A 24,554-nucleotide genomic window follows, 5' to 3' on the forward strand; every position below is an offset into this window, starting at 1 on the left:
ACATCAGAAGTGTGAGCTTCCAGGTTTAGTTACGATAGAGATTTCACATTGGTCCCTGTCCACATTATGGTTAGTCAATTAATACTCATTTCAGCCAGTCATCATTCTTTGTCTTCAACAGATATCCCAATGGAATACAAAGATTTTTACCAATGAGGGTGGTGAAACACTGGCACAGGTTGCCCCATCCCTGGAAACATTCCAGGTCAGGCTGGACGGGGCTCTGAGCAACCTGATCTAGTTGAAGGTGTCCCTGCTCATTGCAGGGGGCTTGGACTAGATGACCTTAAAAGGTCCCTTCCAACGCAAAGATTCTATGATTTTATGATTTGTCTCATTCTTCTTGCCCTTCCTTATACAACTGACAAACATTAATTGATATTCCATAAAACAGTGCAGTGCAGAATATCATACAAGCTACTACGTACCATCTACAGTTTATTGGTGCTGGCTTCATCTAAGGAGAAACTTAAAAAGAAAAGGATGTCAATAAATTATTAAGCTGCCAAGAGAAAGATATAGATATTTGAGACATGGTGTCTACAAGACAACACTATAAAGCCTGGGATGCTGGTTTCACAGTAGACATCAGAAGTCCGCTGATAAAAAATAAAAGTGAGGATTATTCTATAGATAAAATCTAAAATTTTGAAATTTGGTACATAATTATTCAGTTTGACAGTACCAAAATGATTGCTCATAAGAGGTTTTGCTGGGTATCTCTCAATTTACCCCACAACATACAAGACATAACACTACAGAAAACTATACACTTTCTGGCACCATAGAGGTCATTTCAAAAGCTATGGAAGTTGTGGCAGTGATTTACTTGGAAACAACAGGTTTGCCAGTTAGTGATAAAGCTGAAAGTACACATGAACAATTGTTTTCCAAAACTAGAAAAAATATGGAAAAACTCAGCTGGATTTCTAGTTGACCAAAAGCCAGCTACTGGCTTGATGCTGCACTGATTGCAGTACCTTAGAGGGGTATTTCCAAAGGTTTTATTAAATGCACGAGTAAACAGACTTTTTAGAACATAGCGTGTCAGATTCACTTTGAAAAACAGAAAGCAGTGTGACTTTTCAGGAAGCAATGGATACATTCTGTAAGCAAAGTAAGTAATATATTGCAGCCTAATAGAATCATGCAAGACAGCGATTAGAAGAAATACTGGCCTGATCCTATGAATACAACTTGCCATACTTACTACCTTGCAGGTCCTGTGTTTCATTCATGTGTCAAATTCTTGCTTCATGCGTAAGTTCATTAAAAACCCTTAATTTAATTTTCACCTGTTTACGCTTTCAACAGCTTCAGTTTCACAGTCAGACTGCTCCCATGACATCAAGTGCTAAATAAAATCTTCAGCTTAGTAACAGAAGGATCTTTTCTTACTAATACTTTCAATAACTCACCTTGAATGGCAGGCCTAGTGTGACTCATGGACATTCCTGGGCCCTTAAATGAGTTGAACTCATCTCTCAGGAGAAGAAAAAGGACTGTCTTTGTCTGGGCACAACAGATAGAATCATTCATCAGGAATCTTTGAAATATGCCTTACTGTTCCCAAAGCAACTGATTTGCCTCCCTTTGCTTCAGACTTTATCAGAGCGACTTGGTCAAAACTCTTAGAAACTCGTACAATAATATCTACAATCAGCTCAGACTCAGCTGCAGAATTATTTTTGGCTCATGAAAGGAGAAGGAGCTAGATTACCAGTCCCTTCATCCACGATGACTGCAACTGATTTGGCAGCTCTAACTAGTCTTTCAAAATTAGCCTCTCTGATAACCCCCTGAAACTAAATTTTTCTAGCAAACAAACTAGCAAATTTTGGCTGCCTCTAAATTAGCAGGATCCAGATTTCATTGTACAAATCTCTTTGTATGGAAATCTCTTGACCTATTTACATCTCCATTTCTGACTCAGGTTTCTCTTTGGTGGTTGTGATTAAAAAGGAAGTATGGCAATCATGTTGAATTAGAATAAATTAAAGCTGTGCACTTTCCCAATTAGGCCTTTTGTGGGACGTCTTTCAACAGGAAGACAGGCCCATCCATCACTCTGAATTGCAAATATGTTTTAAAAGCTTCATTCTCTCTTATAATTTAAAATTTCATAATTAGTTATCATGGGTGTGGTTAGAGTTGCAAAACGTTGTCTCCTTATGGGTTGCAGAGCTGGAGCACTTGAATCTACAACAGAGTCGCTAGTTTTGAAAGGCTGGCAAACCCTGAGTTAAACTCCGAAACAGCTATCAGCTTGTGAATAATCACATATATGAACTGAATTTGAATTGTTAATTATGTACTCTGCTTATATGTATGCCTCAGCTTCTCTCCCCTGTATCACCTCAAATGAATGAGCAACAAATGAATCGAAGTTTTAGTCTTCATTTATACAAATACGGTTTTAAGCACAGTAATATTACATGCATTTTTAGAAGCCAAAGAGAACATTGCCTTCTATTTAAGTACACAGGGTATTTGCATTGTCACAGTACATTACATGGATTCGATGTTTAACATATAACTGTACTAATCTTTGTGGCAAACATAATGACAAAAGAAAGTTTTTTGGAGATTTTTCTATTTTTATTTTAAAAAATAACAAAAACCTTTCCATTGAAGGACCACATGTAAAACTATGGTTTCTCTGCTCAGAGACCAAGGCTGCTTATTACCTACAGTGTACTAGCTATGATGAACAGACCACCATAGTTGTGACAACTGATGTTGCTGCCTCCAGGGTAAAACAAAGGTTTACATATTACACAAGCAATTTAACTGTTTTCTAAACATATTGCCAAGACAGTGGGAGTTGGCAGCCAGCACTGTGTTTTAGGTTTTGGATACTTGGATTAGAAGTGACTGCTGATTATAGACCTTTTTATTTGTCTTCTACGAATTACAAGCAACCTAGTAACCCAGCAAAGAATCCTTCACAGCACGCCACAAAAGTGGCGTAAGAGACTTGTGCATAGATAACTACATAAGACAATTGTCTTGTTCTAACTCTTAAGGACTTCCCCAAAGTGAAATGTTTTATAATCCTTTTTGTGCAGTAGTCAGGAAAGAAATAAAAGAGTTTGGGCAAAGATTATCCACAAGAAAGAAACTTTTTTTTGGGGGTTCCAGCTGAAACACAATAAAGAACATAATTAACTTCACAATTCTTTGTGTTTTTCATTTGACTGCAGGGAGGAGATGAAAGAGGACTGTTAAGCCTTGCATTCCATCCCAATTACAAGAAAAATGGAAAGCTGTATGTGTCTTATACCACCAACCAAGAACGGTGGGCTATTGGACCTCATGACCACATCCTTAGGGTCGTAGAATACACAGTATCCAGGTATCAGTAGAAGTCTACAATTCAGAAATTCAGCAACCTTTTCATTTTAGTGTCGCCCATTTCTAAAATAACTATCAGATTTACAATGTGTATACTTGGGAACTTGCAGGAAAATTATTGCTGATTTTATTTCAAACAGTAGTTTTGGAACACCAGTAAGTACACTGGTTTATTCTTTTTAGGACTTTTTTTAGTTATTCTGTCATTTTTTAATTATAGTTATTTCCTACTTATTGTGTATAGGCAGCAAAAAATTTTTTGTGAATGCTGGAAAATTGAAATGTCTCAGAAATAATTATTTGACAATTTTCCACCAAGTTACAACATCCACATCTTGAAGTATAATTTGAATTACTCAAGTTTATGTTTAGAAAGAAGAACAATGGTAGTGAACTGTGAAAACTGTATTCATATCTTTATATTGCAGGAAAAATCCACACCAAGTTGATATGAGAACAGCAAGAGTGTTTTTAGAAGTAGCAGAACTACATCGAAAACACCTAGGAGGACAGCTTCTGTTTGGCCCAGATGGTTTCCTCTACATTTTTCTTGGAGATGGCATGATCACTCTAGATGATATGGAGGAGATGGATGGTTTAAGGTACAGAAACTACCAGTGGACAGACTTCTATTATTGTCTTCTGGTTTTGCACAGTGTTTGGGGTCAGAATCAAAAATGGTCAGCAGTCATCAGGAGAAATCTTACTCCCTCTTCCTTCACTAAATAATCCTACTATTTTCAGTGCCTGGATTTAGCAAACTGCTGATTTTCAGAACAGTCTTAGTGCTTAAATACATCTTCTTGTAGTCGTGTGCTATCAAACCATTTAAATACTGGAGCCCTCATCAGTAGATGCTATTGTATTTAAGCACAGGTTAGACTTCAGTTTTCCAAACTACTATGCTATGAACAAGACAACTCTATTGAGCAAACATTCTAAAAAAATGTCTACCAACACATACCAGAGTCACTAACAACACTGTGTCACGTAGGAAAATGTCTAGAGAACATATTAAGCAACCCTGCTTTGGTTCTACCTATTCAATTTTCTCGAACTGCTTTTTCCCTCTGTTTCATTATGCTCTGTTAGAGTTGCAACATTTGCCTTCATTTAGAAAAAGTGTGGTTCTGAGCCTTTACAGACCTGAATGGAGTTGCTATGCTCAGAGGCCTCTTTGGCTCAGCAGAATGGCAGGTGCTCCTGCCCTTTGCTGTGAGGATATACTTAAAAACAAGACCAGAGTGCAATTCTAATACTTGATTTTAAATTAATGTAAAACAAGGGGAGGCTGAAAGAGATTCATGATGAAGACAGACAAAAGGAAGCAATTTAAATATCACATCTTTTGATGTTTGTAAAAAGTTTTGATGCTCTTCTACTCCTTCTACATTCTTGTCCTTCTCCCTTCCTCCATCACAGTCATGAATGTAAGGCAAAACATTTTATTCTGTCTTGTTTCATGTAACAAGAAAGTTCTGATTTTTTACAAAAAAGTAGTAACATCTTCATTCAACTGATACAATTACCTTTTTTTTTTTTTAATCAATGAATAATTATTTTTGGATTGTACCATGACTAGAAATCATTGAATTCAAGAGTAGGATTCAAAGTGTTATCAATAAGCATTATGTGGTTCTATCACACAGTGATTATATCCATAGCTACTCTAGAGGAGATACAGTATAAAAGAGTTAATAGCCTTATGTTTGAAGCTATAAACCAATGCTGATGTATGGAAAGTTGCTCTTATTATCAAGTTGCTTCCCAACAGCATGGTCAGAGGCGTTCTAGTATGCACATAACAAGGCGACATACAGCCCAAACTGAATCTTCGATAGGTTCTGCTACTGTCCTTTGGAATTGCATGTACCATAAAACCAATCTATACGTGACTATTCAGTAAAGTGAGTGGTTTATTTTGCTCGTTCACTGTGGTATTATATGGATTAGATCTACCAATAAAACAGTTTCAAAAAACAATTATTTTATCCTCCAACTTTCTCAGTGATTTTACAGGTTCTGTATTGCGCCTCGACGTAAATACTGACCTGTGCAATGTTCCTTATTCCATACCACGGACCAACCCACATTTTAATAGCACAAACCAACCTCCCGAGATTTTTGCACATGGACTCCACAATCCAGGCCGGTAAGTAAGTTTCAATTAAGCTGACTTACTCAGGAGCAGATACTGTTTTCAACCAGAAATCTTTTATACATAAAAAAATCTTAATAATAAAGGCACTCATGAACTTTTTAAAACTTCCACTCCTGCACCTCCACACATATGTCACAGTCAGAAACAAATGCACACTGGCAAAGGGGAAGGAAAAGAGCATGCACAACTATTACAAGTCAAGACTGAAATGACTGAAACAAAGTACAGGATTTTTGTTTTTAATAAAGAATAAAATGATTACTTTTACGAAAGAAGAGAACTTAAAGCAGAGAGTTGGTAAAGTACAGCTGAGATGGGAATCTTGACTGAGAAAAAAAGGCACGTGGAAAACAAATGAGAACATCTGGTGATATCTAAACAATAGCAAGGAGGAGAACAACACTTTAACTAAACAACACATAATTCAGCAAATTAGGTGGGTGGTAGTACTGAAGTGACGTTTAAAGTCATGGTTTGAAAAAATTCAGAAAGTCAAGTTGTTCAGATAAGCAGCTGATTCTTGGACTTTTTAACAGTCAAAAATTCCTACACAATATAAGTCAACTCATTTAGCTTGGTGAAAGCACTATTCAGTTCAGGTGCTATTGAACAGAGCACATTTTATCACTAGGAAAAAACTGGTTTACTTCATATTATATAGAAAATGGTGCAGGGATGTGAAAGGTGTACTATCTCTTGTATACAAATCTGATACACTTAGATATTTTGGCTCAGTATGAAATAGGTCCTTCAAATGAGTAAGCACCACAAAGAAGCGATAATCCTTCAAAATGTGATGCTTCATACTACTGATAGAAAATGACACATTATGAACCCATCTATCTCATGGATTTTCCTTCATTTTTTGTTTTACAGATGTGCTGTGGACCGCCACCCAACAGATGTAAACATAAATTTAACTATACTTTGCTCAGATTCAAATGGAAAGAACAGATCTTCAGCAAGAATCTTACAAATAATAAAGGGTAAAGACTATGGTAAGTTCCATCCAGGGTAAAGCTACTGGGAACAGTCAGTTTCTATGCCCATGGAACAATAAATAGAAAGCAGAAGAAAATAGACGAAGGACTGTATAGTCATGAAACGTAACTTACAGCATAGGCACGATGGGTAACCTACAAAAGATAGAACTTACGAAAAGTACGGTACAAGCAGATAAAAGATGCAAGAGAAAACAAAATTTATATGACTCAACTTTGTTCTTGTTGGTGTAGAATATCATGTAAATAAGTTTTAAGAAATATGCCAGTTGCTGGCCTGTCAAAGCTCTCACTGTTGCTGCATATGATGGCTCAGAAAGAAAAGATTTTGGAGTATCAGGAAGTGCCGAAAATGTATTCTTAGCCATTCACAAATAACCTTTTAAGATACAGAATGGAAACCTCATGTAATGTGCCTCCTATAATGGAAAAAGTGAGATAGACAACAACAGACCACAAGCAAACAGGGAAATGACTGAGCTCTGTTTAAATGTCACTAAAAATGAAAAACTTAGAAAAATGCACTATGCTACTACTTCATAATAAACAACTAGTTTAGATCAGGTTGCAAAAAGATAAACATACTCAGTTAGGGACTGAGTATGTTTAGTGGTTTTAATAATATAATATTATATATTATTTTATATATACTATATATAATATTTTATATAATATTATATACTACATATTGTAATAATATATATATAAGAATATAATATAATTTTATTGTTTCATGTTCTCTCTGAATCAGGATGATTGTCAGTCACAGTTTTAGTTTAATGTTTACCTCTGATACTCACTAAGATCGCTTCCCAGTTCAGGCAAACCAGGTGGTAGTTATTCTGAGCTATCATCTACCTTGGTAGAGATTTAGGAGATTGTAGATTCTTGGTGGTAAAAGGTGATAAATGCCAAAGGTGCGTAAAGGCATCAAGAACTGCTCTATCTCCTGGAATGTAGCATTTTCTGGTTTTATTCACATCCCTACTTCTCCCACCTGTACTTAAAAGCAAAGCAGCTGTGCTGACTAGCACAATAGTACACAATAGTGTAATGCAATTGTTCTACTTCAGTTATTGCATCTATTTTCTGTGTTCATTTTACAAAAGCCAAACCAGAAAGTAATATTTGGTAAACCACTGCTCCATTGGAATTCTGACGGCATCTTTACTGCAGAGTAAACTAAGCAATATTGTCTCTATCCAGAACAGCTTGCCAATACTAATACTAGGCTGTGGGTCAATTGCTTCAATAGAAAGAGCTCATCATCCTTTTCTCCCACATAAAATTTCAGCTCTTACTGTTGTAGAATAATCTGGGAAATTAATTTATCAAAGACTTGCAGATAGCCCCCCAACTAAAAAAAAAGTTCCTATAAAACAAAAAGGTCTATTGGCTGTGGCTTTAATTTAAAATCATGCAGTTAGCATGTCAAGTTGAGCCTACTTTTGCCCTAAAGAGTATTTGGTTGTATGAATAGGAACATTTACACTGAAACATTTTTGAAGACATTATGTGATATGACTAAACTCTGCAGTTTTGCCAAAAAAAGAAAAAAACAAGTGTAGGAACTACAACAGCAGCATAAAATATATTACCACAAGAAGCTACAGCCAGCAATACTAGTATTTCATGGGACGTAACACACATACCTTGTTTAAAACTGATTTTGAAAGAGTTTCTCAAACCATTGAAAGGCTTTGAAAACAAGTTCTGCTGAAAATCACTGGAAGTTCTGCACTTAGATACTGGAAGGACTTTACAGTAAAGGGGCTTTAATTGTATTCCTGAAGTTTGAGAGATCCATTCTGCAGACTGTGTCGACATGTAAAAGTTAATAGCAGTAATCATGTCAACTTCAAGGAAACTCTGGCTTAATCCTTATATAGTTTTATTCTCCCAGCCTGTGCACATGGGAGAAAGGAATTATAGCCTCTTCTATCTAAATCCCTAACTGATTGCTTCACAAACAGCCTTTGTTGTAATTTTCTCATTTTTTTTAAATTTCATTTCTGGCAACACATCTTGAATTTTGAAGAATGTTAATATGGAATTAATATCTTTTCTTGAAGCAATAACATTTTCCTAAGTGTGAATCAAAATATGAAACTGCATATGATCTAATGCTACGGTAGTTCCTTTTTAGAAAGTGAGCCTTCACTTTTAGAATTCAAACCATTCAGCAGTGGATCCTTGGTTGGTGGATTTGTCTACCGAGGCTGCCAGTCTGAAAGACTCTATGGAAGTTATGTATTTGGAGACCGCAATGGGTAGGTTTCTTATAACTCACTCTTAAATAAAAATGTGTATAAGGGATATTTAGTTATTGAGCTTCCCATATAAAAGAACACCAACAGTCTGGTATATTGTGTCATGTTGCCAATTTAACAGTGTGACAATGCAGATTAAATTCTAGATTTGGAAATAAAATAGCACAGCATTCTAAGGAACGGTGACATATGTAACTTCCCTGAATCTTGGAAAAAAGTACAGACAAAGACACATCATGGCGCTCTTAAGATTTTAGTTCTACAAACGCTTACACGTATCATTTACATTATGATGGGAACACATGTTAATCGTGGAACTGTTTCCCAAACAGGTCTAACTGGTAAGACATCAAAAACTTTTGGGTTTTTATGGAAACATCACTGATGGAGCAAAATGATTTTTTTTTTTAATGAATGGGCATAGTTTTCCCACGTGAAAGAGCTCAGTATTCTCAAATGGCTATATAGTACAGCTTGAACCCAATTTTGCAATGTTTGAATGCCAGGAAGGGAAATGCTGTGCTTTTTAAGCATCTGAAAAATAAAGGCAAGAAATTATAAGATGATGAACTGCAGAGATGTATCTATGGAGCTACTTGGAGCAACAGTTTACTTATTTATTTGGACAGTGAAAACTCTCTATTCAAAATGTAACATAACAATTTGCTTTATGTGTTTTTGAATACAGAAATTTTTTAACACTGCAACAGAGTCCTGCAACCAAACAGTGGCAAGAGAAACCCCTCTGTCTTGGCAACACTGGTTCATGTAGAGGTTTCTTTTCAGGCCCTGTCTTGGGATTTGGTGAAGATGAATTAGGTAAATAGAAAAAAAATGTTATTAAATCGTAAGCCTTATCAGTAATGCCTGCTGAACTATTCAAAATTGTAGTAAATGTTTAAAAAGAAGAAATCTGAAGGCTATCTTTCCTTTGCCAAAGCTGTCTACGCTGCTTTCAGCTACACCTTATCAGCATTGTAAAAAGAACCAAGAAGAGAATGGGTTGTTGCAAGGGGCAAAGGTCTTTACTGTCTCACATTCTGTGAACAGTGTCACCTACTATGACACGATGTGTCATATACTTGCTTTTATTCCCAACATTACAGACTTAAGGAGCAAAGATATTGCATGACCAGACTGATCCCCCTCTTCTCCCTTCCTCCCTCATTTTTTTTAACCAATTCTATACAATACGAAACAAAAAGATTGATGATAAAGTATCTTTCACATTTTAGCATCAATTTGGGGAACGTGCTTATTTAAATTTTCAGATGGCAACGATTCTGTTGTATATTTCAGTGATGAGCGTTTGTTGTGAAGTTTTTTTACTCTCATCTTGCAAATACAGCTAGGTTACAAAAGTGATGTCTTTGACATTTTAGGAAAGGAGTACTAATTTATTGTGTTGGTTTCTTTAACAGGTGAGATTTACATATTGTCAAGCAGTAAAAGTATGACACAGCCTCACAGTGGAAAACTCTACAAGATCATTGACCCAAAAAGGTGAGCATTGCATTTCTCACTAAGATCGGTCCTTCCTTCAACAGGTTAAAAAACAAAAGGTGAATGTAGTTCTTTCCATGTGTCTGAATTACGCAACACTGACATTCACTAAGAAGGGAAATTCTCAATGCAGGGGGCTTCCTAAAAGCAAATGTACCATCAGCAGCAAGTAGTCACTCTCTCATAGAAAGTGAGTGGCAGAACAACAGAGGTGTAACCAACACTAACTTCAGGAAATTTTTACTCTTTGACATTATGCTAAATGCTGCCCACTTCCCCACCTAGATTCACATTCTTTGCATGTTTTCATAGAAGCGTAGATGTATTTAATGTGGAACCATACGGACCAGTGCAAGAATGGTCCTGGTAGTTCTGAAGCTGAATGACTTGTAGGTATCACAGAGGTTACGCAGCATCAGTGGAAGGCAGATGCTGGAATTCTCCCCAGCGCTACTGCTTCCTTACCTGCCACTGTGGTGGGACAGTGCACAACGGGAGCTGGCTCAAAACGTTAGTACTGGCTGACAACACCTACTCTGTATACTGAAAAGCTACGACAGAAAATAATTTGACAGTACTAGCTACTGGACAAGCCATCCTGATCATTCCAGTCTCCCTTCCTCAATGTCACTTTTGCCATTAAGTAAGCTCTAAGGGACAAATTCAGTCTTTCCCAAACGTATCTTCTGCTGTATAGGAGATACCTCCAACAGAGAATAATAGAGAGCACTGAATCCTCAGTGGGTGTGAGTTGTCACTGCTTACTGGTTTCCTTGCATATCCCTGCATTTACCTGCCTCTCCCTGGGGAGGTTTGGAGCACCAAGGAAGGAAACCACGTGCCTTTGGACTGTGTGCCAAAAATACACTAAATTCTTTAACAGTTCTTAAAGCACTTTTTCCAAAAGGCTTATAAATCCCACTCAGATGATTTATAAGACACAGAATTAATATGATTGGTTTAATTATTTAGACTGATTTACCAGTTGTAAAATGAGGATAAATGAAAATTATCAAACCAGAGTTTCTTGAGATGTGATCTTTGCAGAGCAGCTAGAGCTATGAAAATATTAGGGAATCTGGAAAGACTGCAGAAAGACAGTTCCCAACATGACCCAGGGGCCCCAGCAGCAATAAGAGCAGGTGACTAGCAGATACTCACTTTAGCTGGAGGAATACCGTTTTCTTCACGATGGATCTTGCTGCTCTGTCAGACCAAGTCTGTGGCATGTGAAGGTACCATATCTATCCTGCAAAGGCATCAGAAATTAACACAAAATGAAACAGCCAACAGAAATTAACTTTGTCATATTAATTACTTGGACCCCATCACACCCTGCAAAAGCAACTGATTATTTGTTCAGCATCTACTTCAGCATGTTTCCCCATTAGCATCAGATACAGTTGGGCTTGCATTTTTAGTTTTGCTGTTGACTGTTTAAGAGAGGAATTTATTTTCTTGTCAGAATGTAAATTCCAAAAACTGTTATTGGGACATCAAATGAATTCAATAATAAATTCAGGAAATTGGATACACGCTGTACTATAAGTTACAGTAGAGCTTCAGAGTTTTATAATTATGCTATCCCAAACCTATAACAAATAATGTGGAAGCAGATGTTACTGCAGGTTAGTGCAGTCTGTCAGTCAAGGTTATTATGTATGTCTTATTTATGCTTTCTGGTATTAAAAACATTTTTTTAGAACAAAACTTGCCATTCTTACTGGGATTGTTTAGTCTGTTGCTGTATGGTTTTAAGTGAATTTTACACCCTAAATCCACTATTAGTATCTAATTACATGGGGCTGCCTTGTTTGACCTCGGCTTTTTGTTCTTGTTACCTCTTCCAGTAGGGTGGTCTTCAGCTGACATACCTGAAAGGCCAGACCTCCCATTGCTGCACTCATGGCTGGCTGTTTTCATGTATGCAAAAGGGTCAAGACTGTGTTTGGTTACTGGTGAAAGTAACCAGAAAACTATAAAATACTTTTGTAAATTGGCACACAGTTGAAATTAAACAGACTGTGGCAAAGGGAAATAGTTTTTGGTAACACTTTTTAGAAACATGGGATAATTTTCATTCAGGCAAAGTTTTGAGCTTGTTGTTTTCAGTCTCACACCATTGCAGGCTTTTTAAGTGAAAGATAATGAGTTACTTCCACAAAAAAGCACTGCAGCATTATTTACCATTTCATGCTAATTTCATATCACACGTGTAAACAATTTAAAAATTCCATGGCTTGGGCAAATTTTCATGTAAAGCTCTATTAACAAAATATTGTTTTTCACATGCTAATATTTCTTTGCATGCTAAGATTTTGTTGCTCCTTTTAATGTCTTCCTCGTGGTATGCACCATACAAATACATCAAATATAGGTGTAAAGCCTAGCACAGTAAGCTTTCTAGAACACAAAATAAAGATGCTACAGGTGGGCTATGAGCATCAGGTATAAAGTCATCAAAGTACTGATTTGTCACATCTTAGAAATACATTACTTACTAACAAAACCCTGTGAGAGGTGGTCCCTGGCGGACTCATCAATTTGCAGAGAGTGCCTTCCATGCATGGGGCAGTGTAAAAAAACAAAATTATCATTCCTTGTGGTAGCCCCTTGCTGAAAATTAATAACTTCATGCAAAAACCAATCTTCTGCTAGTGGTCATTCATAAGCTGCTGCAAGCTTATGAAATTGCTCTTTCATTCTAAATAATAAATGTTACATGAAGATGCAGGATTTGATTTCTTTTGATCTTTGTAGAAAACTACTGCATAATTAAAATTGTTCTCAAACATAATAGTGACCCTGATTTCCTTGTCTCAAATATAGCTTGAGAAAGAAACCTACTACTTGGATATTGCTAGCAGCAGAAAGACATTCAAACAAAGTGGGCAGGTTAAAACAGTAGAAGATCAGAGGATAAGGGTAATCTAGAGAACCCTTTGCATTAGTCTTTAATACTCAGCAATGTGAAAGTCCTATCCTAAAACAATCCTTCACATTTAATAAAAATGAGGTGTTAAACTGAGGTGATACACGACAAATTGTTAAATATGATCAACACAAAGGTTCTGAATCCCTCCATCATCAAGGCAGTTTGAAACATAGAATTCAAGGTACCACAGGAAACTTTTGTTCAGTTCCTCCAAATACTTCATGTCAATAACTAAATAGCTTGCCATCAAAAGCACAGAATTAGATAATCCTTGTCTTTGTAACAAGGTTATTATAATGATACATTAGTTCTTGGGAGCTTTTAGAAAATGAAGTGATAAATCAGAAACACAGACATTTAAAATGAATGTAAAAACCAAGTATGTGAGGTGCTGCAAAATAGACATGTACTACCTATTACCAAATGAAGAGTATAGGTAATAGCATCTTGAGCTTTGCAATTGGAAAAGATGTGGGAAACCCTAAGAATTACAAACAGATAAAACCAGCATTAGGTAAATTAGTTAAATTAGCAGACAAAAGAAAAATTTCTTAACTTAAAACTGTGTCTCTGAAAAATATATCCATTCTTTGAGGATTATAAAAAAAATGTTATCATAAAGAAACTACTTCCAGGATTAGGAACTAATGAGAAGATATAGGGAGAAAGATTCTACTTCTCAACTAAAGGGTAGGGCTAGTCATATGTCCTGAAGATCAGTGCAAATACTAGCATTTTTTAAGTTGTGTTTGTGACTTTTTGTTTTCTATTTTTGTACTTTCTGTTTTATAATTTGTCTTGCTTTCTGTTTCTACAAATACATACTGGTATCAACCACAAAAACATTGATGAATGCATAGGAAAAATAGCTAGGTAAACAGTGATATAGAAAATGCGTATAGGTCCAAATATTCCAGTTAGTCAATAACAGAGAAAAGAGGAGACAAACCCATTAAAAAAGATAATAATTTTCTAGCATGATGCGAGGAGAAAATCAGCTGTGGACAGTATTAAAAATGCATATTTAAATAAGAAAGATCTGTTGATTGGTTCATATCTGCTGTAATTTAAACATTATTACCAGCTGTTCTTTGAAAACCATAGACAGGGACAGACCAAGAAGTAAGAAAATAAACTTTGGAAGGTGGCAGAACAGCCATAATGTGGCTTTATAAGTCTTCTTTTAGAGTACTTATATTATGATCACTTTTATTTCTAAGCAAATTATAGATAAAACGAAAGCCATTCAGAGAAGAGTACTCAAACTGACAGACAATGTAAAAGATTTACATTTAAAAGATGAGACCAAACCCAGAAAAGTTTACAGAACAGCCATGCAGTGCTGTGTCCCCTGAGAAGTTTTAAGTGTTTGCCACTGTTGATACGGTGATTCCAAAGCGGATGAATAACTCTTTTGACCAGGATGGCTCACAGGAGCCAGCAGGTGATTTTTACAGAAGCGGGCAGAGCTTAAGTGTCCTTGCACACGTATGAAGTTTTCCTCTTCCTCTCCTTATAACACCTTATAGATCTGGATTTCAATATGTTTTGTATCAACAGCCAGAATAGCTGCTTTCTGTTGGATTGAAACTTGAACTTGATTCAAACCATCTCACTCCTCTTTCATGCCCCTCCAGAGTATGTAATTCCACTTATCATCCTTTCCATCATCACCTTCTGGGATTTCCGCTATCGGAGAGTATTTCCAAACAGTCTGATTTCAAACACTAAGGAACAATATCTAGGTCATACCTCATTTTGACATTGTTCGGGCTCTTTACAAAAACATCAGTGATTTTATTTTTTGGTATGAGTCAAGAGTGTTTGATGGTATGATAGAAGAATAGCATTTATGAAAGCACAGCCCTCTTGAAGACTTTAATTACTATGGAAATGGAAACTTGGAAACACAAGGTATTAGACTAATCTGCATCAAGATACTCAGTTCTGATGGGTTATAGATATACTCTGAAGCTACTACTGGAAACTCTCTGTAGAATGAGCCAATTTCGTTGGTGAATGCTCTCACCAACCCAGGTGGGCCATATGATTTCTTTCTGTTCAGAAAGTTACTATCCCTTAAGTCATTTGAGGGAATGGAAAGCCAGAATTAATGTCTAATTATGTTTAGTTTAGCCGGAGCATGCAAAATTCTTATCTCATTTACCTACCCACATGCAGTTACTATTCCCATAAGAGACACTAAAGAGAAATTAGAGCTTTTTGTGAATACCAGTCTAGAGAGTTTCACTTTACAGAAGTACTTCACAAAAACTCCTTTGTAACCACGATGGAAAAACCTAAGGATTTTTTTCAATCACATCACAGCTCACTGACTGTAAAAGTTTTTGTTTTGGTTTGGGATTTTTTCCCCCTTTTTTTAGTCTTTCTAGGATTGGCTATTAAGGAGTTCTCACTTTTTATCGCTTTATAAGGAAAAAACAGCTCAGTTTATCTTTTGCTTATTTTCTGGAGCCTGCAGGAAGCCTCTGCCATCCTAAAGAAAGTCATACATAATAGAGCAGCTTTAGCCCAGTAAGCCAGTCTTTCCCAATTCATCAGTCAAAGTGTTATGCAAGTGGCCCCCTAAATTGATAAATTCCCACAGTGCCTGTTGACCCAGCTGCCAAGTGCTCATGCAGCAGGTGTTGTTTTCATGACCACCCTGACAGTAATACAAACTGTTTAGCAGTTGCATTGACCTCTTAGCTATTAACATTGATACAGGCTTCACTAGGGAGTAGTTTTCAAACATGACAGAATTTCTTAAGACTAGAGGTCATGAACAAGTATACCATATAAGAATAAATTTGATATGCTGCTGAGTTTAAATCTTAAAAGCCGTGAGTTTTTTCCACATTATTCCCATGTAGTAAATCTGGAGACAAGTAACGAGCTTTTGGCATCTCTCCCAGGACTAAAGGTATACTTTTTAATTTTAGAAGCTGTACCTGAAGAGATGCTATATTTATTCTATGACAAGTAGTAAATTTAGTCTATGACAAGTAGTGAAACAAAATTATTTTTTCTTGACATTTTCCTTTATAAAGGGAAAAAAACAAACAACTAATGCACAAATCTTGGGGATATACTTAAGAATCATTCTAATACCTAATACCTTGTGTGCAGTTAATTGAAGCATAATATTCTTTCCATATATTTTATACCACAGTCATGAATTTCTACGTGATTTCTACAGCCATGTCTCCTGTTCTAATTTGAACATCCAGGAATTTTGTCTGGGTTTTTTCTCACTTCAGTGGGAAACTACAGATTTCTGAGATTGTGTCAAAGACACGGTGGAGGAATTGTTTTCTGTTCAGCACCATTGTATTACTGCTGAATTTGACCCTCCATTTGCATAGATTTATGTATGTCTGAGTTACAGGCATAGTTGCATACAGCAACAAAATAATTCTGTGCATTTAGTGGAACCGTGAAGAGGTGCACTAAAGAAAGCATGAAATCCTAAGCAGTTCCAGGATGAGTTTTAATCTATTAAAGCATGTTAGACTTTTACATGCTGCTAAACTAACAGTAGAAGCTACAGTAATGCAGCAAAAATTATTTTACACATCGTACAGTCAAGAATTCCCAGCTCACTGCACATGTCAGCGAAGGGACCGAGCGAGGGCCCCAGCCCATGGTACTTTTCCTCCAGGTTCCACACATTTAGAGTTGTTACACAGTTTCATGAAGGCGTGTTTTAACAAGCAAGATATACTGTACTGTACTGTATATATGAACAGCTCTTTAAGATAACTAGAATTGTACAGACCGTATAAATAGTCATTATCAGCTACATTTTTGGCTGACTTTCTGCGGAGCAAATAGTGCTTACTGTAAGAGTAATCAAGCCGTACCCTTTAGAGTTTTATAGATTGAGGGAGACAATGAAAAAAATCTCTCCGGCCCACAGTGTGGCTCCATCTATTCCCCTCCATTTTCCGCGTCAAGAGACACAGCGAAGCACTAGTTATATAAACAAAATCATAGGCTTGTCTAAGTGCTGGAAAAATCAAGTCCCGACAGTCAGTTTCAAGATTTATGTTATCTTCGTGAGATTCAGTTCAACTTATGCCGAGCCTGAAAATTTCCACCCCCTTAAAGCCTGAAGAATGCAAAGTGTAAGTATTGTGGGGCAGAGACTTTCCCTTGATATGTGTTGGTACCACAACAGCGTTCAAATCCTGAGAAAGAAGTTGTGCCTTTTCCCATAGTACAGCTAAAGAAAACCAGTAATTCTTCTCACACACAAGAAGGATTCTGCTGCAGCTGCATTTATATTCCTCTTCTCCTAAGGCACTCTGCCAACCAGAATTTTTTCCATCTTTGTTTCTACTCCACCCCACCATTAATAAATATTATCCGAGGCTGATGAGTGCAAGTTATTGATTGATGGTAGAATAAAAGGCAAGGTTATATTCACAAGTACCAAGAGAACTAGAAAATTTTAAATCATAAAAGCGACCAGCCACACTTGGCTGGATAGAAAAGAGTATGATTTCTGCCTCCCTAATTGGCTACAAATCAAAAGAGAACCATATATTCCAGCACTATCATAGATAAATACTTTAAATCTATTAATAAAATAAATCATTATCTTCACAAGTAAAATATCTCTGTGACTTATAAGGTCATTCTTTGCTAAAGATATGTCACTGGAGCTCTCTTCCAAGAGATGCTCCAGCAGCCTGAAGTTATGTTTCCTGTTGGAAACATAGTACTGTACTTGTGTTTGAGCAAGAAAAGGAGAAGACTCCCATTTAAAGTAACTTGAAAGAAATGTGCTTTAACAGAGACAGATGAAGAAAGAATGTTGTCTCCTATGCAGTTGGCTATAAAGAAATCACCTCAAACTTAGATTTTTTTTTTCCAGAGGTAGGAATTAGAAAACAGATCTTTTTGCTTTAAATCTGAACAAGCCTCCACTGAAAATTGTATCAGTTTGTAGAACTCTTCCCAAAACAGCACTGCCTGTGAATCTCACATATCATTTTTAGGAACTTAACCAGATCATATGTAATGCACTCATTACTACAGAACTGGAATTCCTTACAGGTCAAAAAAATAACGCATTGTATTTAAAAGACAGCCATGGAAATACGTAAACACCAAAACTGAAAGGGTTTCTAATATGCTGCACGAAAGGTGTCAAAATATGTTTCAAAGCCCTTAAATAATACAGGACCATAAGTTTGATTCTCAGAACCACTTTTGAAATCAGAACTTGGTGCTACACTAAAGATGCATCTACACATTCTTTCTGTCCTTAACATCTTTGGGGAACCAGGTCTTCTGTATGGCTGTTTAAATAATCATGGTAGCAATTAAGACTGAGCAGACCAAGTGCTACAGTGAAACAATCCAGTAAGCCTGTACTCTATTACTCTGTTTCGAAGAAAAATGCAAGTAACCCTGTAATGCACCATTAACAAGCTGCATGCCAAAATCGGGGCAGGGGACGTGCGGGTGGGTAAGCCCAGTCAGCTAGTGAGGGACTTCTATGACATTAGGTATGAGTGCTTATTTTTCTTAAAAATTATTTTTACCCTATCTAATATTTGAATGGCCCCATTGTGCATAGAAATATCTTTTTTAAATCCTACTAGAGCAATGGGCTTCATTGACATCTTAGAAGCCATGAGTTCAACTAGTTAATTTTATTTTCTTTAGCTAAATTTTTTCCCTCGATATTTCTCTGGTGTTGAAATGAGAGATAAACAAGAATGCCCAATTTTCCTCCTCTTTTTTTCCTGCCACTGTTTTCCACACCTCCCTCACACGCCTTCTTTCTCAGACTCCAAAGACTATCCTTTTCTCCACACAGGAGTTATCAATCTAGGATTTTAATATTTGACAGGATAATCAGTGCACAAGCTGCTATTCCAGCTATCTGCATATAACTGAGGGTTTAATACTGATGTCAGTATAATGAACAATGTTATTTTCTATTCTATTCTATCTCATACAGTTTTGGTTTGGTTTGCTTGTATTCTAGCTGGACACTTAGACAAGGTTTCTCTGAGCTCTCCACAAAACTATTAGAAACTTTGTCCTGCAAATTTCAAGCTTAGGAATGTATGGCAGTAGTTCAAATTGTTTCCTTGAGAATGAATAATTTTGTATTTGTCACTAATTAACTTAATTTGCCATTACGGTCCCATTCAATTACTTGTTTAGATCTCTTGGGAGATCCTGACATTATTTTCTAAATTTATTCCTGTGCAGTCAAAGCAGGGACAAAACATGGTACCTCTATTGGGAACCTGTAGCCTTGTGATGATCCTATCAGTCTCTTGCTGCGGAACTCAGACAACAAATAAAATAAGTGGTCAGTATAATGACATACAACTAAATTTGAAAAAACACAACAAACATCTGAAAAAGCACTGGAAGATGTACGAACAGTTAGGGCACACAAGCCAAAACACTTAAGTGTTTTACACGTGACACTACAGAAGGAACACTACAGTTCCTTCTTTGTTAAGGAAGATAATGCTGTGCTTTTGTCAATAAAAAAGGCTACTGGACTTCCAAAATATTTTGTAGAGACTGACAGAAAAAAATTCATTATATAAGGCTTGATACCAAGAAACCCATCAAAAAAACAGTATCAGAAATATTTTAAGTCAGCTGAATTAGAATTTCCTTCATGCATACATTCCACAGAATCACCCACAGAATGGCTGAGGTGGGAAGGGACCTCTGGAGGGCACCTGATCCAACCCCCCTGCTCAAGCAGAGTCACCTACAGTCAGTTGCCCAGGACTGTGGCAAAAAAGCTTCTGAATTTCTCCAAGGATGGAGACTCCATGCCTCTCTGGGCAACCTGTGCCAGGGCTTGGTCACCTTCAAAGTGAAAAAGTCTTTCCTGATGTTCAGGTGCTTAAATAAGAATCCAGAATGCATAATCCAAACATGATTTCAAGAAAATACGGAAACAAAATATCTGCAATGTCAAACCTAATTCCTAGACAGAGGTAATACCGTCGCAAAATTATTATGCATGTCATAATGTGTGACACAAAACTTGCTGTTCAGATTACTCTTCCCAGCATACAATTGGAAAGATAAATCAGCTAGAAAAGCAAAAAGACACCATCAGATTCTCGTCTGAATTATACGACTATTTGCGCTCTCCGAAGAAAAGCCACACATTCAGTAGAATATAGGACACCTAATAATGATATTATCTAGAGTTATATGCTGCCTGCAATAAGCTCTTCAGCAAGCTGGTTTTGCCAGGTTTAAGCTTCAAGAATTCTCAAGGACTATTATTTAATCTTGTAAAAGATCTCTGAAGGCAGTTATATTGAAAGAATAGCAAATCACACTGTATTTTACTTTAAGGTAACGTATCATCTCTATGTTTATTGGTGTTTTTGAGAAAAAAAGCAATCCCCTTAGAACATAGATTTCTCCCACTGATAATACCACAAAAGCGAATCAGGCCTTTAATAAAAATCCAAAGTTTTTTTCTTCTTTTCTTCCAACTTTTAATTATCTGCTTGGTTTGGATATTTTTATTCAGGCCTTTAGTCCCTGAAGAATGCAAAAGAACAGCTCAGTCTGCACAGATACTGACATCTGAATGCTCAAGGCATTGTCGGAATGGGCACTGCACTCCCACAGGAAAATGCTGCTGTAATCAAGGCTGGGAAGGAGAGTTCTGCAGAACTGGTTTGTATATAGATTCAGAGCAACAAGTGAAAAAAGCAGTGACATGTCATAATTTGCTTTTAATGATTTGCTGAGAGAAATTTTCAATATATGTCATTGACTGTCAGTTCTGAGACAACATTAAAGGAACACTGATCTCATGAGTTGTAGGAGAACAGTAAGTTTTTAGATAAGTGCAACAGTTAAAAAATCTAATGCAATGTGAACCATTACAGAATGCAATTAATAGCATAAATATGACAGACAACCGTATTATTTTTTCACCAAGATTGTAAAAGGAGAGGAAATGCAATCAACACATGTTCCATATTTGGACATTCAGCTTCCACCTGCAGTATTATCACTGTCCGTGTCAAACAGGAGTACCTTGTCAGGAGAGATGATAAATCAGACCTGCAGGTCCCTATTGCATATTTTGCACTTCGCTAATTCAATGCAAATACTTTAGTTTTGGTACATTCTTACTTTCAATCCTACAAAATAAATCGGCTTCAGTTTGTTAAAAAGAATTCTGTGTACAACTAATCACAAAGCAGGTAATAATCAGAAAGTTATTGGAATCCATTATTAATCACAGTGCTTTTATTAAGTCCTATCTTGTTGCCATAGCATATCTTTTAAAAGTCACTTGAAAAAGTGACTGTGATCAAACTAGATGTTTGGTATGCTACCGAAGGGGTGAGATGAAGGAACCTGGAGTGCCACAGCTGTGCTATCACTGTCTCACAGAGGCTGTGGTTATGTCTGGGCTGTGTAACTCTGGCCTATGCAGCTCCTCCGGAGCAAGCCTGGGAACCAGGAGGTGTTATTCAGTGCATCAGCAGAGTCTTCTGACTGCACATGTTTGCTCAGCGAGTTTGAACAGATGCCTATACAAAGAGATAAGGTTAACATAATGGCAGTAGAACTCAAAAGAGGAAAAGAATCACAGGGTAAGATAAAGCAAGGATCACACGATGGACCAGGGAAAATTCAGGTTGGAGGGGCACTCAGGAGGGTGCTGCTGAAGCAGGGTCAGCTATGAGGTCCTTATAGCCCAGAGTGTAAATTTCAGCAGCCTCCAGGTTTTTAGTGATGAGCAGGAGTGACTTCGTTTGCAATCAAATGAAATAAAATTAATGAAATCACTAATGATACATATTACTGGCAAAATTCGTGAGCTGACCATCATACAGCTGTGCAACAAAAGCAGGTTGGAGAAACGGATGAGGTAACCTGGCCAAATAGCCCAACTTCAATTGCCCTCACTTGTCAGTCAGAGATTTCCTGCATTTAGAGGATGAGGCCCATTCTACAGTCCTTGTCCAAATGGAACTTAAAGTAAAAAACGTCTCCAGTGTGAATACAAATAGGTCTTGAATAATCTGTTTTGTTTAAAAAATTACAGCTCTAGGATAGATAATTTGATAGGTGCAATGTACAATAAAGCTACAGAAAATACGTAGCTTAACAGAGATGCAACCTTAACAGAGATGTTCCAGGTGGGACCTCAAGCTACTATTATAATTTAAATAAGAAAAATTACCCTACGAGGCATCAGTTTCTTCCTACTGTACTTAAGAAGCTCATTAATAAAATCAAGAAGCCCTTTTTTAATATATAGTGTATTATAAATCTCTGTAAATCAGTATTGTAGCTTTATTGTAATAAATGTCTGCAAAAAGAAGGATACGTTATATTTATCACAGTGCTGTGACTCTATCCCAGAAAAAAAACTTCCACAACTTAAGTTATTGACTGTTAGTTTTGCTAACACTGGCTACAATTTAAAATAGCATTTATATTTGAAAAACTTAAGCAAGCTGATTAACCTAGAACTCTATAGGTAAATTGTCAGGCGTCTGCTAAAGAGAGGGAAAAACTTTGAAACTTTGAAACAAAGTGATAAGAGCTGCCCAAAAAATACTCTGGTTCTTTTTTTTCTAAAGGGAATTAAATTTTGTTCCAAGCATAAGTGATTCAAGAGCCAAAGAGTGCATCTCTTGTCAACCGTAGTCTGCTCTGCTACGGAAAGCTTGTAGTGCAGAATGTAGAAAGGAATTTACCTGAGATTCAGTACTTACAAGCTTGGAGACGGCTGGGTGCTAAAATGTCTCACCAACTTCAGGACTTTTTTGGGTTGCCAGCATAAGGAGGTAGACCACCACTGTTTAAAGATCTAGATGTGTTGTATGTCTTGTTTTCCCATAAGACATTTGGAGCCTAAAGTCTTTTGAGATGGGTCTTCTATGCACTCCAAAATCAAGCATGAATATGGGAATTGGACATTTTAAGAAATCTGCTATTTGAGTTTCACGGTCTGTCCTGGGTGACATCCTCTCAAACATACAAAATTACTCCCTCCCCCTAATATTCTAGAGCTTTAAAAATATGGTTTCAAAACTTCTAGTATTTCATCCTTTCTATTTTAATTTATCATCTTTTGCTTTATCATTATAAGTTTAGAAAAGCTCTTAATGAATGCGTACTATATCTTTTCGGTTTGTGATGTTCTAAACAAATTAGAAAATCACTGTTTTTTTACCCACAGCAAAATGTGACCCAGCCTGTCGACATGGAGGTGTCTGTGTAAGGCCTAATAAATGCTTGTGTAAAAAAGGCTATCTCGGCCCCCAGTGTGAACAAGTGGATAGAAACATCCGAAGAGTGACAAGGGCAGGTATTCTTGATCAGATCCTAGACATGACATCCTATTTGCTGGATCTAACCAGCTATATTGTATAGTTTCTGGGACTATTTGGAAACTACACTTTCAACGGGCATTTGTTTTGAATCCTGTCATTTTTAAAAGACTGTTATCCTGCAACAAATACCGGTGATTTGATCTACTTTATTAATTTAATTATAATATCCACAAATGTGCAGATAAATTCTTTGTATGTGTGTAAATATTTCCGTACATCTCCACAGATGTACCGATATCCAATACGTGCACACATACATACGCACGCACTATCACAAATATGGTTTTACAGCTGGTGGAATTTTTTTTAATATTTATTTCTTCATGAGAAATAGTTTACAAAGTAATTCCACTGTAAACCACATTTCTGTCAAAGGACTTTTGTGATGTCTTAATGGATTCTTTGGCATCCCAGAAATCTCGTGTCTGTACCTATCTGATTATAGCAATAAGAGAACAGTTTCCAAACATCGCTGTATAAACTGCTGGACTTAATAAAATCCAGTTGTAACAGTTTCTAAGGTGAACTGAACTACATCATGAGACAATATTTCAGAACTCCTTAATGCATTCCTATCTAGGCAATTCATTGTAAGACTGTAACCTTCACCTTCATCAATGTAACTCTATTACAGAATGTTACGCATTTCTTTATCTAGCATAGATGCAAAAATCTGGTTATCGCAGCTTAATATCAAGATTGTTTCAAGTGTTTAATAATTAAATTATATTCGCATATTTCAAAACCAGTCATCCTAGAAGGTCTGCTTTTTATCATATATTTTATTTAACGATGGGCACTGGGTTCATGTTACATATTTATATTATTTTATTTTATTTTTATAATATAGACATCACCTAGATGAGACAGCTTTACCATGTCCTGTAAAATACTAAAGTTACATTTTTCACCAACTTAATTGGAAAGACGGGGAAAGAGAGAGCAAACACACTCTATAATGTG

At 36.6% G+C, this 24,554-nt stretch overlaps 1 protein-coding gene across 1 annotated transcript in view; it reads left to right on the forward strand.

The window, feature by feature from the left end:
- The window catches only part of HHIP (hedgehog interacting protein), a gene marked incomplete at its 3' end in the record, with an annotated part of 71,682 nt that extends 48,051 nt beyond the window's left edge, over positions 1-23,631 (forward strand). Inside the window, exons 5-13 of the mRNA XM_081999488.1 lie at positions 3,204-3,355; positions 3,783-3,956; positions 5,363-5,506; positions 6,392-6,513; positions 8,663-8,786; positions 9,475-9,605; positions 10,208-10,289; positions 20,759-20,907; positions 23,438-23,631. Of these exons, the coding sequence (XP_081855614.1) occupies positions 3,204-3,355; positions 3,783-3,956; positions 5,363-5,506; positions 6,392-6,513; positions 8,663-8,786; positions 9,475-9,605; positions 10,208-10,289; positions 20,759-20,907; positions 23,438-23,631 (1,272 nt within the window). The remainder of the gene's footprint in view (positions 1-3,203; positions 3,356-3,782; positions 3,957-5,362; positions 5,507-6,391; positions 6,514-8,662; positions 8,787-9,474; positions 9,606-10,207; positions 10,290-20,758; positions 20,908-23,437) is intronic.
- Between the last annotated feature and the right edge of the window lie 923 nt (positions 23,632-24,554).

This window comes from Phaethon aethereus (assembly GCF_964289735.1).
Source record: "Phaethon aethereus genome assembly, chromosome: 4".
NCBI classification, from domain to species: Eukaryota; Metazoa; Chordata; class Aves; order Phaethontiformes; family Phaethontidae; genus Phaethon; species Phaethon aethereus.